The sequence below is a fragment of the Centrocercus urophasianus genome, unplaced genomic scaffold (assembly GCF_019232065.1).
Source record: "Centrocercus urophasianus isolate 14NV4802_14NV808 unplaced genomic scaffold, USGS_Curo_1.0 seq_10, whole genome shotgun sequence".
Taxonomy (NCBI): domain Eukaryota; kingdom Metazoa; phylum Chordata; class Aves; order Galliformes; family Phasianidae; genus Centrocercus; species Centrocercus urophasianus.
The window spans coordinates 87,928,738-87,945,647 of NW_024884142.1; the positions used below are offsets into that span (position 1 = coordinate 87,928,738).

Below are 16,910 nucleotides of genomic sequence, written 5' to 3' on the forward strand. Positions count from 1 at the left end.
CAGGCCCCAGCTGGTGTGCGGTGCCCCAACGCATCACCCACGAACGACATCCCCACAGCCTCCCGCCTCCCGCGGCCTCCCAAGCCCTGGGAGAACCGCCCAGGCCAGCCCTGAGCTTCTCTGGCAGCCAGGAGGCCCTGCTGCCCCCCCGGATGCCCTTGGATCTCCCAGGAGGATGGAGCAAGGCTGGCTGCAGACACAGCTTTAAATGCTTTTTTTTTTTTTTTTTTTTTTTTTTTTTTTTTAAAGAAACATATAAAGAACTCTTAACAAGAAGTATAAAAATCTCCTTGGTGCCAACCAGACGAGGCTCATACAGAAGGAGAGGCCACAGCTACCGCTGGGGCTTGGGAACATAGTCTGCCCCAGGCCTGTACTACTGCCCGAGGGCTGAGAACCTGCCTGTGACTGTGCATCTCTATGACCTGAGGAGCGCTGGAGCCAAGGTAAGAGCTGGGCTGGAAAGCTATCTGCTTTCTTCTTTGGGTCAAAATATTGAAAAAATAAAATAATGACAAAAAAGTGCAATGCACTGTCACTCCCAGCATTCACTTCATGCTGTTTGTGACCTATCATCTTTGCAGCTGCTGCCAGCTCTTAGCGAACAAAAAACTCTCACCGCCTTCAAGCCCATAGGAACAGTGATCCTGCTTGATTTCCACCCACGTTGCAATAGCAATCTTTTACAACGTGCAAACAAACACCAATGGGACCGCATTTCTGCACGATGCGGCTTCACCCCATCACAACGCAAACATGAAGTTAACCTTGTAACTGTTTGACAAACCTGAGAACTTAACCCTTGAAACCCAGAGGGGGCAAAGGCAGAACTAAGGCGTGCTGCCTTCCTCTCACTGCAGGATTACTGCTCCAGCGTGAGCCTTAGCTTGATGTTCATGGCTGCCAGCTCTGCCAAGAAGTACCGGAAGACGTGGGGCACGGGGATGACCTGGATGGTGTCCATCCTGCCACAGAGCATGCAGGAATACCTCCTGTTGCTTGCTACAGAGGAAGGTGGTGGGCGCTGGAGCAGAGGAGATAACATGCTGCCGCAGCTCGTGCAAACATAGGCTTCTGAGCCATCGGAGCAGCTGAACAGGCGGTCGTGCAGCAGGAAGGAGGTGCCATGAGCCAACAGCGCATCACGCTCCATCTCACCAAAGCGAATCCCCCCTTCCACGTTCCTCCCCTTGACGGGCTGGTTGGTGACAGAATCCCGGGGTCCTGTAGTCCTCACCTGGAACTTGTCTGAGACCATGTGGCGCAGGCGCTGGTAGTACACGACTCCCACAAAGATGTCTGCCTCCAGCTCCACGCCGCTGATTCCGCTGTACATCTTTTCTGTCCCAAAGAAGTTATAGCCCGCGCTCACCAAAGTCTCACCAAAGTACTTCAAGGCGGAGTTTTTTTCCGTGAAGGTGAAGGGAGTGGCATCGTAGTAGGCGCCGTGCAGCGCTGCTGACTTCCCCGCCATGCTCTCAATTAACATCCCGATGGTCATACGGGAGGGGAACCCATGGGGGTTGAAGAGGATGTCTGGAACCATCCCATTCTCCGTGAATGGCATGTCTTCAACAGGCCAGAGCTGGCTCAGGATGCCCTTCTGCCCATGGCGGCTGGCAAATTTGTCTCCAACAGTTGGGTTTCGAGGAACTCTCACAGTGATGCAAGCCTTCTTGAATTTCCCAGTGCCACGGTCATTACTGCACAGCTTGATGTTGTCCACAATGCCAACTTCTTTATTCCTGCGTAGGTGGAAAAACATTCACAGCAAAGGTATCAGATATGCTCATGACTTTGAAGTGAAACAAAGAAACCAACCCACTTTTAAATCCAATGAAGAGCTGGGGATCACCACTTTTTTTGAAGAATGTCATTCAGGGAAATCAGACTGCACAAGAATTAGAGCACAGCAGTCAAACAAAGGTATCACCCAAGTGCCATTTGTTTGCTGTTTCTAATGCTAGCAGCACAACTGCAACTTCCATGTGATGAGGTAATGTGTCACCCATGATAATAAAGTCAAAATTATTTAAACCTGGTTCATCAGTACTACAGCCAATCAGACGTGCCAATTGTCTTCTTTCAAGGCAGCATTTTCCTACACAATAAATTAACACTGCCCTGGTGGGACGCTAGCATAAATGAACAAGTTTAGGGCAAAGTTGAGAGAAAAGCTCAGGAGCAGATAGCAGAGGCAGCTGAGTGGGCCTTTGCCAACAGGTGTTCAGGGCTACGTTGCTGTTTCAAGCGAACCCTCAGCAGATGTTTCACATGCTGGATGTCTGTTGCACTCTTAACTCCTGTCACAGAGCTTGCAGCCCAAACTCTTAAGAAATGAATAAATTTCAACCACATTACAACAGGATTAGTTTTTTCTTTGTCCTCTGAAGTCCCTTTAGTGCTTACAGAAGGCCTGCCCTTATGATTAGCTTCTGTTTTACAGCTATTCTTCTACTGTGCCAAAATGCAACCACAGTATAGGCCATCCCCAAACAACAACAAAAACACTCAAAAATTGCTTCATAAGCCTCTTCCCAGCTTCATGAAAGTTCTGAGTCAAAGCCCCTTCCAAGCCAAGTTTAAGATCCAAGCAGTATGTGTAGGACAGTAGGGGGAACTGCCCCTTCAGGTTGCAGGGTCTCTGGGAAAACTTGGGGCATGAGCTAACAGTGAGAGCAGGGAACCTCCCCATAGGAACCTAAACAGTTACCTCATCTAGAACTGTAATGAACAAATGCTGCAGAGTACACAGGTAAAATGGCTCTCTGGGTAAGGAACCTGAACTAAGGTGAGGCTGGCACAAAAGAGCTGGCAAACAGGAATATGGAGTAGGGAGCCAAAACAGGATTCACAAGTGGAAGGAGCATAAGGCTGAGCCGACAGCATCAAGTTCTGGCAATCCTCACTGCCACGTACTGAATCTCTCTGCTCTGCTCTACAACCAGCAATCTCTCCAACACAGTTTCAATGCACTCATAGTGTATTATTAACAGATAGCTTTCCCAGTAAGACTGGTTATTCTGCTCTCCAATTAGCTTATCCAATAAGCTAATTTGCTTTCTAATCATGAATAACTAAATAGTATGATCTTCACTGTATAAATGGTGCAGGTAGGGCATGAAGTTGTATTGACAAGAGACTGGCAAGTCTTTGGGGACCAAGAACCCAATTCAGTTAACACAATACTGCAGAAAATGACAGAGATGGACAAAGGAACAATATTGGGGGACAGCAAAAAATTTCTGCAAATTCTCTCTTTTTACCATTCCTAGTCTTATATCCTAGATGCTGCAGCTCTTCAGCATACACTGACTCCAAGCCACAAAACATGCATCAATTTCATGCTCCATGAACACATGGATACCTTAAGTGCTGTGTGAGGAGAAAAGGCAATACCTAAAAGAGCAGCTGATCAGGGTCCACTATGTATGTTTGGAGACAGGAGGAACAAGCTGAACTTACTGGTAGTACACAGTGAAGGTCTCCCCTGTGTTAAGGTTCATGTAGCTGTAGAATGGGTCCCCGGGCTGCAGGATGGAGCCAACAAAAGGCAGTCCATCAGCATCCAACTTCTCCTTAATATTTGGGTCCCCAGGCCTGATACCAAACACTAAATTATCACCTCCCCTGCTAGCTTTAAGGGAAAGGTCAATGCTCTCCATCTTGATAACACTTCCGTAAGCAAACCCTCTCTCCCAAGAAGATTTGTTCACAATCTAAGAGAAAGAAAAAAAGGATGTTAAAAACTTGTTAGTATCTTCAAAAAAAGAATTTCCGTTCTGATCTGATGCACACCTTCCTACATTAAAAAAACAAACACCTCCCAGCCAATCATCACTCCAACAGGCTCAGGTCTCCTCCAATCCCATTTTTTTTCCTCTTTTTTTTTTTTTTTTTAAATCAATGCTGGAAGCCCACAGCCTTGCACAATGGAGCTCTGCTCTACTCTCACTACCCTGAACATTACTGCAGAAGGTGCTTAACAGCTGAGTTCCTGTATCAATTCTAATGGAACTAGCAAAAGCAGAAAAAGGGCTCTTCTCAACTGCATACCACCCTTCTTTACAACTGCCCATGCTAAATTCCTTTGCAGGACAATGTAATTCCTCACACTTACCATTGCATCTTCCATGTCATAGCCACTATAGGAGATGACAGCCACAACTGAATTGGTACCGACTGGGTAGCTGTCCATACCATAATAGTCATACATTCTGGGCCTCACCAGAGGGCTCTGAGGGGTATGGAGGAGGTACAACTTGTTATCTGAGCGGTCCTTGTAGTTATACACTGGAAACCCCATGGTTTGCTTTCCTACAAAGAAAGTTGTATTTACACAGGATCAATTCAAAGCTGAACAGTATTGTCCTCCAGAATTATTATTTAATAACTGCCTTAAGTCCAGCTAAAAGAGTTTCTATGAACCATACACAACAACTAAATTCCCTTCACATCACTACGTAAAGGATTCTTCCAATTGTGTCTTTTCTGCAATTTCAAGCCTCCAATAAAGCGTTGGCTTTTTTTTTCCCACTGACAGTACAAATACATTGGCAGTAAAAAAAGTTTTTGAACACAGTCACATCAGTACTTTCAGATAAATATGAAAAAGCAGTAGCATATTAAGGGCACCTTTCTGGCAAGCTTGTTAGAAATGCAATATGCTGTGGTGCTGATGAGAGCAGCACTCTCATAGTTTCTACCTCTTAGCCTGGCTTTTTTTGCTTTAAATAAGTTTCTTGCAAATCACTTGACTAATTGAAACTCCATCTACATACCATATCCCAATTACCTGCAGACAACCAAGTTAATCAAATAACTGGCAGGAAAAAAAAAAGAGAAGAACTGCTGCCATGGTGCCATTTTAATATCCTGCAACAAATGTCCAGTAACTGCTCTTTCAAAAGCTGCAGTCAGTGACAGTGCAGTCACTGAAAACAGGTGCAAAGAAACCCCCACCACTTCAAAGCATTTACCCTTGCTGCTTGTGAGAAGCAGGTCAACCTCTGCCAGCTGGGGGATGAGAGGACTCCTGCCAGCACAGTTGTTAATACTGACACTCCCAAGCAGCTGGTGCAGTGCCCCACGCTAATCTGTATATCAACAACCTCAAATTTAAAAAGAAAAAGCCTACAAAAAAAAAAAAACCCAAAGACTTCAGGCACTGTGAGCACTACAATTGGAAACTGCCCTCTGGAAGGCTGCCTGGATGATAAACTTGACTTCTTTAACAGTCACTTATTTCATGGTAATCAACTTTAGAGCTGTAAGAACTGCTGGTAAGAGTTGCCATGTGGAAATATGGGGATACATATGCCAGAGGTTTTCCCCCCCTCTTCCTTACTTGGAGACTTGCAGCTGTAGGTACTACAGGACTTACCCATCTGGCACTGGTACATGTTTCGAGGACTTTGGTTGTGGTCAGAGAAGGGGATGAGGTTGGCCACCACACTCAAAATGCTGTGAGGGAAGAGCTCCTGGTGGGTGGTGACTCCAGGGACAATGTCTGACTCCATGGTGGCCACATTCATGAAGACCTGCAAGAATCACATTGGACAGGTTGGACAGAAAGCAAGACAAAGCTGCTAGCAACAAAGCCTAGTGACTTTTCATTTCAGTTTCAGCTGTGGTTGCTGACTGTACCTTAGCCCAGGCAAGAAAAACACCAGACAACTACTGAACTACTTTACCACAATCCCAGACAACTGCAAGGAAAGCAAGTCTGGAAGTACGAAACTGCGATACGCATCGCACTTCCACTCTCTCATCTTAATTGTTCCAAGTTATCACGTTCCCAGACAAGCCACTACTTGGCTGCTCACTGGCAATTTGCAGAACGTGACATAAAAAATGATGAGACAGCGATCATTTACCTAAGGAAACTTTCACTACGTTCAAACTGAAAGCAGACATCAGAACTTGAAAAAGACTTCTCCATTCTACCTCTAAGGAAAGTATCAAAAACTCATTAGCTAGAAATGAGAAACCTCTTCTGCCACCTATTCCAGCTCTTCAGCACTTTACCTATGTCCCATTCTCAGCTCCTTTGACAAACACTTCACAAAATACTGCTTCTGATGCAGGATACTGCTGTAACAGCCAGCATTTAATAACTGAAATATGCAAAACCTACCTGTTCCAGAGTACCAATCCATTCCTTCCTTCCATACAGCAGGTTTTTGACAGGCCGCACCATTCGACAAGGGGTAGTGAAGATGAACAACCCAGGATACAGACTGGGTTTTCCTGTCATTGGGATAAGGACCACTTCTGCCCGCGCAGGAAATCTCTTCTCTTGTGTTATCTGGTTGTGTAAAGGAATATTAATTTAGGAATACAAAACAATATTGTTTTAGTTAAGCTGCACCCTACAGGCTAGGTTACCACCCACAATGGAAACACAAACCACAAATCCACAGACGTAGCTATTAATATAAAATAGTGAAATGCAAATTTAGAAGGTATTTCTAGCAATATCTCTGCCAAGAATACTTCTACCATGCTAAAAAAAAAAAAACAAAAGAATTCTCATAACAATGGCAACATCATAAACCAAGAGACCAAACTTAGAACAAATACAAGAAAAACCAAAAAACCTAACACTAACATTCAGACAAAGATAAATAAAGATAAATGATTAAGTCAGACTTAAAAGACAGATAGAAGTTAGGCTGCTTTAGAGCTCTGGAGGCTTTTGGTTTATTTCTGACCACTGCATATGGAGCACGTTTAGGTAAGTCACATTTTAAACAGGACAACCTTGAATCGCCGGAGGGCTTCTGCAACCTGAGGAGCCAGGTCCCACTCGACCCAGCCCACCACTGCACCGTCCAGCACCACGCGGTAGCACTCAGCGTACGGCTTGCTTGGGGTCGCATCAATGGGGACAACACCTGTGAGAGATTGGGGCAGGAGAGGGAACAGCCAAAAAGCACACAAATGTACGTTATTTCTGCAGGAAGCCTCAATCCACATAAAACAGCTTTATGAGCCATGAGAGAAATTCAGAACATCTGGACAGGGCAAAGCGGTAGATGAGACTTGATGGAGAACATAAAACGCGCACAACTGTGAGTGCCATTTCCCATCCAGTCCCAGCACACTTCTGAACGAAACAAGATTCCCATCACTGTGCTCATCACTAGAGGATCTGCAACTTAATTCAAGTTATTAGCAACACGATGAAGTCAGTGGTTTGTCCGATTTCTCTGAGCCAGTCCTGTGCAGGTGAATATCTTCAGCTCTACAGTACGCAGCTAAGAGACATTTATTTTGAACTTTACGTTCTCCAGAAGGTTTACAGGCCTGAATAAGCAAATCCTACATTAAGCAGAAGCAGAGTAAGAACAGGTTTACCTTGATTTACAGTAATAGTATCTGGAGAACATTCTCCACATATGGGTTCGTAGGGCAGAAAGGTAAAAAGGAAGATTGCTTCATTAGACAATTTAGCCAGTAAACTGTACCTAGAGCACATAACAGAGGTGGCAGGTCTGCCGCAGGAACCATCTCTGTCACTATTTCACACACAGCTGTCATGTGGTTCATCAGACCGCAGGGCTCTCCGTCGGGGGTGTCCACTGGGCACAGGAACCCCCAGGACTCCGGCAGCAGTTTGCGTACCGTGGTAGTTCTCATCTGGGCAAACGCCGACCCTCTGTGTATGCAGCGGAAATGCGAAAGGTAGCGAACAAAATTCAGCTTGTCCCCCACCACACACAGACCGCTGTCCTGCAGCATGCCCAGGCCTGAGGAACAAGATGGAGACTTACATCAGGATGTCACTCAGACGGCTGTTTCCTATTTTCCACTAACAAGATTTAAGTACTTCAGCAACTCAGTGAACTGTAGGAGGTCCCGAGACTATAAATTCACTGCTTGAGCACACATCTCCTCTTTCTCTCAATCAGCCTTTTCCCATTCCACTGTCTTTGGTAATTCAGTTACAGTGTGTCTGCACTCAAGTTGCTTTGAGTTAAAAGTTTGGTTTTAAGTTGTTTCTCACACAGTTTAGCAGGTAAAAAAAGGGCTTCTTAGACCTTACAACTTACCGGTCTTAGATCGCAGGTTACCAGTTGCAAGAAGGTACTCAAATGATTTGGTAACATCTGTGGTCAGGCTGAACGCCTTCATCAGGCTGTCTGTATTGACGTTGATGTCGGCCTTTTCTGTTCTCTTCTCCAAAATGAATTTAACAGATTGCAACCAGTTCTCAAGTCTCTCCTGCGGTTTAAGAATGTGACACTTGAATTTGAAACAGGAATACAGACACTCTAATGACTGTCTCAGCAGTTATCTACACAACAGAAACCTAGTCTGTTTAGAATCTTTGCCTTTATAGAAGAGATTGCTCACTCACCTCTTTATCTGACAGGGCCAGGGAAGACAGCAAGCTGTCCTGGTTCCTGCTGCCAGATTCAGAAAGCGCTACAATGCTTCACATAATTCACTTTTTATTCTCTTTCTACAGCCATTGAAACCAATCAAGTAGTAGAGAAATTTTAGAATTGTTTCAACAAAACAATGCTAAAGGAGATTTTGGCTAAAATGGCAAAGAAAGAATAAGAGTTATCTACTAACTCAGGGAATTATTATTACTTGGGGCTGACAAATCTCACTTCTGAGCAATATTTTCCTTCTGGCATTCTACAACGAGGAAATGCCAGAAATAACTTGAATCCACAATGAACTGGAATAGTTTAGGAAGCTGCACTTTTACATCACCAGTAATAAGTTAACTGTGTAAACTGGACTGACTTCTTGATCTTTAAAAGAATTCAAAGATGGGTAGAAAAAACAACAATATAAATCACTGATTTTCAGAGAAAGAGGATGGGGCAGTTACCTACTTGCACATTTGCTGTGTGACACAGAGGGAGCACCACAAAGAGGCAGATTTTCACTACTACTGTATCAACTGACACAACAGCAATAGGCTGTTTCAAAACCCTCCTGGGCTGGTGTTTCTCCCTCCCCAGACTCAACCCTGAACTTTCATTTGCTCTTGAAGGCCCTGAAGCTTTTCACTCCAGGTTTGACACGGGCTGCTCTTTGGTGTATGCCGTCCTACACTAGATCCAGCATACCCTCAAGTCTTTGTAGTATACCTAGGCTCCCTGCTCATCAGTTTGGCTCTGCATTTCTCCCATCTTCTTAGCCACTGTAGGTCCTGGACTCGATGACCACTCCATACGCAGGCCTTATGACCTTACCTTTAGGAACATAAGGAAAAGCTGTCCTGCAGTAAGCACTTCTTGATTCATCAGACTGTCTGGATTATCCTCCATGCACTCCCCTTTGGCAAAAGCATACAGCTTCCGGGTCATCATACAAAGCAGGTAGAATTTTTCAGTTCTGTCTGTCAAGTGTATGCAGATACACTTGCTGGAGGGAGAGAAAGAAGGACAATTAACACCACCCCATCATGCCAGCTGTTCTTCACATTATTGCTAAATATTCTCAAAATCTTGATCAGACGAAGGTGAGACTTGTGAATAGTTTATTTTACATATTACTGTATGTCCTTACAAGTGCACAGTTTACAGGCCCACTTAAGACATGAGATTTGTACATTACTTTGCAGCAGGTATGACACTAAACACTTCTGCATAACCACATATACGTGCTCATCTCCACCCCAAAATCCAAGCCATAGACTAGTAACAGATCACAGAACGCTGCCATCAGATCTTTGCGTGGAAACGTGTGCTGAATGACATTTTGATGCAAGCTATAAAGCTGCTAAACTGCCTTCCAAGACAACAGAGATAACTTGCTTTCCAAGACGTAAGCACAACAACCTTCCAGCATGTGAGCAAGCATGTAGATGTGGCCACTCTGTACCTCTGCTCCATACTGCCCTCTTCTGAAGCCTCTACAACTTCACCATAAAAACATTCAAAGAAAGCTGTGGCCAGGTAGAAGTTACAATACAAAATACGCCCCAAATATTGCTTTCCCCAATTGCTCTTATCTCCACAGCGCAGACAGCGTTGACAAACAGTGTGTACAGAACATACCATGGGGGGAAAAAACACAACCAAAAAGCACCACAGTATTCAGAATAAAGAAAATAACAGTATAACTTTCTTGAAATTATTCACTCGTGTTTCTCAGTCCGAAGAGCTGTTCTTCCTACACTCCTAAGAAAAACTGCCTTCATGCTTCTAGACATCTGATGATTACTCCTTATTTACAGGTACTCAAGGACTTGGACATCCCAAATTATACTTTTCAAGTGCTAAAAAACTTGGTCAAAGTACTAAAATCTGTATTACCTGAAAATCAGTTGAATGGTTGTCACACTGGCAATCTCAAAACACTCTCTTCCATTGCTTCCTAACTTACTCCATTGAAGAAGCAAGATTTTAAAACATCCAATTCCTATCATTTAGAAGTGTAATTCTCATAATAGTTGCTAATGACTGTGTGAAACAGCAGAGAAAATGCCACAAATTACCCTAATGCTGTTCAACAAGTTGAACCTAAAGCAGTCCACACATGTAGTTGCAACCTTCCCTTCTCTAAACTCAAAAAGAACAGATTATCACAATATCCTGAAATTCCACCAAGAATTGGACACTGGCTGGGTACAAAAACCCTAACAATGATAGTGTGAAATAATATGGCAGAGTATTCTTAAAGTTAGTTGTAATTTCAATGCAGTGACACAAGCATGTATTCCTAAGTACATACAGACATACTTGAAAATGAAATCTGCAGCCTGTTCATTGCTGTACCACTCAGGAAGGTTGAGTTTTACTCTGAAGCTCTTTCCAAGGTATTCGAGGACGTTCTGCTGTGTGTAACAACCTGCTTCAGCTACTGCTCTTAGCATCTCAGTAACGCAGTTCACATAAAAGGTGTCGTTTTTCTTGTCTTTGACCAGCTCTTCAAAAATCTGGTAGTCTGTGAAATTAACTAATGCCTGAAAGACAGATGTGCATCAGATCAGAAATACAGTTACGGCAATGTCTGGCCATAAAACAGCAGAAGTTGAGTACCCCAACGATTTAGATTTTCAGACCTCTGGAAATGGAAAAACACTGTGGGATTAAGGTACTTCAAGAGTAGCACAGGGGATATGAATAAGGTGATGATCACAGGTAGTTCCAGACTAATGAAACCCTTGGAAGAAAAAAAACCAACAAACTTGCATCCTCTAACTTAACAGGCTTTTTTTGTCTCAAGTTACTCCTTATCTCCACAGAAATCAAGACAGCTTAGCCCATTACAATCCACTTCACCTTCAGCAATTCATTTTCTACAGCTCAAACTTAAATCCTATGTTCTTAGCTCTTGGCATTATAATGTTTCCTAGTTGTTTGAGTCAGGGTTTAAGCGACCATATTGCTCACAAGTAACTTTGGCTGACAAACCTCCCCCATCTTTAAGCAAAGTGTCTCTTCACCACATTTAAAAAGCCTTCAAGAAACTCATGAAAAAACGGGAGCTGCATGACATGCAGACAGGTTTCTTTATTAAATGGCTGATGCACACGGGGTGTGTGAGCCCATGGCGTGATACGCATGGAAGAATTCAAACTTCAGACAACACAGCATGCTTAGCTTACGACTCCTTGCAAGCTAACACAACATAATGTCCTTGCTTATTAAAACACAAGGTAATCATCTGTTTCTGGTAACTAATTTTATTGAACCAGCAGAGTGATGAAAAAGAGAAATGAGTCGCACAACAGCAACATGAAGACAGCAGGCTGAAAGAACATGGAAATTCCCCGAGACTGAAGACAAGCTGTGGTGCCATAGGCCACAATTTACTCCAACACTTCTGCTGTATAACAAACAGCTGAAGCACCCAGGCTTTGCTATTTTTAAAGAAGAAATTTGGAAAGGCTTGACTAACATCAAATTCCTGTCTGCTACTCAAAGAGCAGTTTAACTGCACCCAATGTGCTCAAACTGACACCACTGGTTTTGTCTTCCAATTCTTAAATGCTTTCAGTTCCAAACAAAAACAGTATTTTAATTTTCTCCTTTAAACAAAGAAGAGAGACAGTTTACTGTCTTGGTTTCTCTTTATATGAGAACTTGACTTTAATGATTAGCACTATTATAGCTGATGCTGGCCCAAGTGTTTCTTAAACGGTCAATCAGTTTTAAAAACATTCCTAGGATCTTTCCTGTTAGGTTGCAAGCCCTTGCATGAGCTATTAACCCACAACATTTATTAGCAGGAAGCCTTAACACCTTGGCATAAGCCTGCATTCACTTCCTCTGCCCCAACTGCACACTGCATCACACGTGCTGGCTCAGTTTGCTCTACAGTTTTCAACCAGCGTCAGAAGTACGACTGAAAATACTTAATACAGAATTAGCTGCCTCTCATTACTCAAGAACATAGAAATGCTTAGTGAAACTTCTGCATTTATTTAACACAGAAAGCATGTAATGTGCATTATTTGTTTACCTTTAGAGCAAATCCCAAGGGAAGGAAGAACAGTTCTTTCTGAAAAATGAAGTTCACCATTACGCAGCCGTTTTCCAGGTAGTGAAGGTTCATGTTTATTGCACTGTGCTCATCTTTAACACAGTGCAGCACTACCCCTGCAGAAATTAATAGAAGCAAAAGCCAGTATGAGCTATGCAAGAAGCACAGACCACACTTCTGTGAGATGTCCAAGCAGGTGTGAGATGATTCAGTAGATAAACTTTTGTACTTCATGGCTGAGAACACGAGGCAGGTAGATCTGACCACTGATCAGATTCCCATAAATACATATAGCTAAGTTCAGTTTTAATGAACACACATCTTTGGACAGCCATTACACTTGCTCAGGAGATGCCAATACAGATTTTAAGAAATGGAAACTCCATCTGTCCTGTCTCTAAATGTAGGTCCTGAGATACTGTAACACACAAACACTCCTCCCTGTTGCACTGTGGAACAAGTTTTCCCATCCCTGTAGTAAGGCAGTACATTTGAAGCACTGTGTCCTGCTTCTGTTCTGTGCTGTCCACTGCAGGACAAATCAAAATAAAACCAACAGGAACTGATTAAACTAGCACTGCCTCAAAATTGATTCATGGGGAATTAGTGTGTTCTGAAACACCATGGTTCAGGCCAATCAGCAGCTGGTAACATCCGAGAGCAAAACTCAGGTTTTATTCAATCTGGTTTAATTAAAACTCAATTTTACCAGTATATACACGCAAAATTATGAAACAGGCAAGAATGCAGTTAATCTGTTCCATGTAAATTACATTTATCATATTGAGTTATGGAAAACCAAATTCAGTGCCACAACCTCACTAATTTACACTGACTTTTTCAGCATGCAGGGTTCCAATTACTCCTATCACAGAACAACAGCTCCATGTACTGCACAGCCTGGAGTGCCATCTCCTTCAGCACAGGCAGCTCAGAAACCACCTGAAAGGCAAGCACTTGCCTCATACTTCTATCACTATGCTATTATCAACTCTTTGGTTTCCTACATAGTAAAATTTACCTGAAAACATAAACATTATGCAACAACAACAAAACATCAGCCCTAATTGGTCATTCCTGTTTGTTCACGAGCAGCTTCTGGAGGGATGTGGCAGGAAGCCCTTTAGCTTACCGTACTCTGTGAAACCAGGACCTCTGTTTTTCCACTTGTGTCTTGTCATCGCAAGAGGGAAATTGCGCCTGGGCATAATCAGCATTCTAATTACTTTCTCTAAGCCATTAATTATGAAGTAGCCCCCCATTTCCTGCCAGAAAGAGAAGAATGCTTTTAATGTGCTTAGAATTGTATAGAGTATCATCCTAAGTAAAATAAGAAAATGCTTGTAATATATTATAAAAACAAACATTTAAAATCTCAACTATGAAACACACAAGACATCCCAGCACTGCATCTGGAAAGGCTGCACTCTTTGTCAGTGCACTTTAAATGTCTAAATCTAGCACTATGTACAAGGAAGGGGATTCACGTACGTGCATAATACCAATAAATGTACAGCTTCCCAAGTGTTGTGCCATTAGGAAAAAAAGCATTCCAGTAGCAAAGAATACTGTAAGTAAGAGTACTGGTAGAGCTGTAGGGGGCCAGCAGCAACACATCACTGCAGATTTTCTTTCTGTTTGCTCACTCTTTTGGGAGGACAAAACATATAATTCTGTATTTACAGAACGTTTATAATATTTCTGTATTGGATGACATGGTACTGGGGAGATGAAAACAGCTGTGGAAGACAACCAACAATAATAAAAAGAACCTCTTTCAATGCCTGTTCTCCTAATCTGCCTCCACAGAGCCATCAATGCTGGTTAGCAACAGTAAAGTCACCTGTGGGAAGCACAGGTATTAGCACAAAACAGGCCCCTGCATCCAAAGACAGCTGAGACTCACTGGAACTTGCCATTCTTCAAGATGGCGTACAGAATCACCAGAACTAGTGTACATTCAGAGAATGTAAGTAAAATGTAAAATACAAACGCTCAAGTCCTGGCCTAATATACTGCACATTTTCCTGATCCACAAAATCCTCATTACCTCCTCCTCCTCATGGTGCTGGATGAGCTCTTGGGGAGAAAGATTATAGAGGTTACACAATTTGGACTTCACCATGATTGGAATATACCCTACAGGCTGTTTAATAGTCCCTTGTGGAATGCCATTCAGTGACCAGCTGATGTCAACCTAAAATGATACAACACAAACAGTGAGCAAACTGAGCTGACCTTTTTCATTCCTGTTACAATAACTGTACATTTAACATGACCACCAATCTGTTCAACTAACTGCCATCACCATAAAGTGGTAATAGTCACAATAAAAAGCGTAACTAGTAGATATCTGGGCAGCATATTCTGGAAAACAGTCAGCACATGTCTACAGTTCCAGACTTGCATGATTTCTTTCTTAGTAATGAAGCTGACAGCAAGATGTACAAAGTTGACAGTGTAAAACACATAGCAAACAGTCTCAATTTCATAGGCAGAATGGTAAGCCTTAGGAGAGCCACAGTCAGGAAAAAAGTCTTGTCATTATTTCTGGATTAACACCTGGCAACATCCTAGGAATTAAGGAAGTTTAGGAATTAGAACAGAAACATCTGCTGAACCCCTCTAAAATCATGACACAGCTGTACACTGAAACCTCTGCATAATTCTGTCTTCAGCTTGAATGATGACCAATGGTATAAAATGGCTCCTGTGCAACACGCCACTCACCAGACAACACACTCACCTTGGAGAACTGAGAACCTCAAAGATAACTTGATTGTGCTGTTAAAAACAGTGAGAAAAGGCTGATGACACGCTGCGTCCCACCGTGCAAGGGCAGGGAGTGGGAAAGAACAGGAAAGACTTTCACACATCAGGCACAATAAAATGCTTTGTTCCAAGCGTCAAATGTTGAGAAACAATTAAAACAAAAATACAGTTAGGGAGGGAAGGAGGGAAGGGAGCAACACAGATAAGAGAAATGAAAGAATGAATGCATCTCTGGTTCAGGAAAATCTGAGAGCCACTGGGGAAATGGTGTGCAACCCACAACTGGCCAACTTTTATGTCTGGACATTTTGCTTGCAGTCGGATTCATTGCTGCAAGTTATATAAAGCTGGAACTGCAAGCAAGAGTCCTTGTACAGGATGCATGCAGCATGGATGTGGCTACGTGGTGAGAGTGGGAAGCAGCTGTGCAAAGGAGAATGCCTGCCAAGGATGCTCCGTTAGCAGAATTTCAGAGCAACGCATAGAACTAGTGAGCAGACAGTGTGAATAGGAGGAACTTATGGCTTTGGTTTCAGAGCCACGCTGCCACGCTGGACCTAGATTTCTGCGGGAAGGAGAAAAGACCTGAATCCTAATGGTCTGCGGGATGAAGGAGGCTTCCCTGCAGGCCTCCTGCAGAGGCTGACTGGGTTCAACACCCACCTGAGAGCAGAAGGAACACAACTGATGTGTCGTGCGAGGGGAAATGGAAATAAGAACAGAGGAGACACTGTCAGCTCGTCCTGCAGAACACCCTAGGCAGGACACAGCTCTCAGAAACGCTTCCCCAGCAGGCGAAGCTCGGAAGGCTGAAGAAGCCACGGCCTAGGTAAGACAACAAACCCGCGAGCGGAGGAGCTCACCGTGAGCCGCCCGCGGTAGGTGCTGCGCAGCCCGCGGCACTCAGCCGGGAACACCTTCACCTCCTGGCACAGCGTCCCCTTGGGCACCACGGGCGGCGAGATGGCGATCCCCACCACGGTGAGCGCCACGCGGCCGTCCTTCAGCGCCAGCTCCACCGGCGGGATGTCCTACGAGAGACGGGCGCCCACGCGTGAGGGCGGGCTCCGGAGCGCGATCCCCGGAGGCCGCTCCCCGCCCGCCCCCCGGCACCTGCAGGGCGCGGTACACCCCCTCGCTGATGGCGTAGTTGAAGGACTCGATGTGGGCGGCGGGCAGGTCGCGCCGTACCCCACCGCGGGGCCGCTGCCGCCGTCGCAAGCGGTGCGGCTCCCGAGACGTGCTCTCCCCCATGGCCGCCGCCATGCTGCCCTCCGTGCGCCTGCTCCGCCCCGCCCCGTCCCGCCGCGTTGTCCGCCGGGACGCTGCGGGGCGTGGCGGCCGCGTGCTGGGTCCGCGTGCTTCCCGCTCGCGGCCGCCTCAGGCATGGTTTCTCTTAGCGCCCGCGTCCCGTAGTACGGCCGCTCTCTGTGCCTTGTACTTCGGTGCTCGTGTCTCCCTGCAGAACATCCCCCTGCACCACCCAGGAACCGTCTGTGCCGCGTCCCTCAGCACCCGTGCCCTTCAGTGCCTACATCCCCTTGGGCCACACCTTTCACTGCCGGCAACCCTCAGCGCCCAAGTCCTCTGCCAGTGTGCCAGAAGCCTGTGCTCCCTTGCAGCCCCATGTTGGAGGCACGCACACAGATAAGCTGGAGGTGCTTATCTGTAAGGAGCAGGCCTGC

General features: G+C 44.7%; 1 protein-coding gene and 1 long non-coding RNA gene across 2 annotated transcripts; one reads left to right on the forward strand and one right to left on the reverse strand.

The window, feature by feature from the left end:
* Positions 1 to 218: 218 nt before the first annotated feature.
* LOC122165589 lies at positions 219 to 2,062 on the forward strand. The gene is made up of 2 exons (XR_006170552.1): positions 219 to 446; positions 585 to 2,062. It is a non-coding gene; the product is annotated as an uncharacterized LOC122165589 (long non-coding RNA).
* On the reverse strand, positions 524 to 16,229 carry POLR1B (RNA polymerase I subunit B). Its single transcript, XM_042828683.1, has 14 exons — positions 16,089 to 16,229; positions 14,504 to 14,650; positions 13,586 to 13,718; positions 12,433 to 12,569; positions 10,707 to 10,930; positions 9,216 to 9,387; positions 8,055 to 8,226; positions 7,470 to 7,751; positions 6,763 to 6,896; positions 6,137 to 6,307; positions 5,384 to 5,540; positions 4,121 to 4,317; positions 3,466 to 3,719; positions 524 to 1,745 (listed from the first exon to the last, which is right to left on the reverse strand). Exons 2-14 carry the CDS (start codon positions 14,576 to 14,578, stop codon positions 863 to 865), a joined length of 2,991 nt encoding a protein of 996 aa, XP_042684617.1. The 5' UTR covers positions 14,579 to 14,650; positions 16,089 to 16,229; the 3' UTR covers positions 524 to 862.
* Positions 16,230 to 16,910: the final 681 nt, after the last annotated feature.

Coding starts and splice junctions, on each gene's coding strand:
- POLR1B (XM_042828683.1), bottom strand. CDS start 14,578: ATGGTGAAGTCCAAATTGTGTAACCTCTATAATCTTTCTCCCCAAGAG. Junction 9,388..10,706: donor GCTGCAGATTTCATTTTCAA/GTATGTCTGTAT, acceptor CTCTCCCTCCAG/CAAGTGTATCTGCATACACT. Junction 3,720..4,120: donor ATGACATGGAAGATGCAATG/GTAAGTGTGAGG, acceptor TCTTTCTCTTAG/ATTGTGAACAAATCTTCTTG.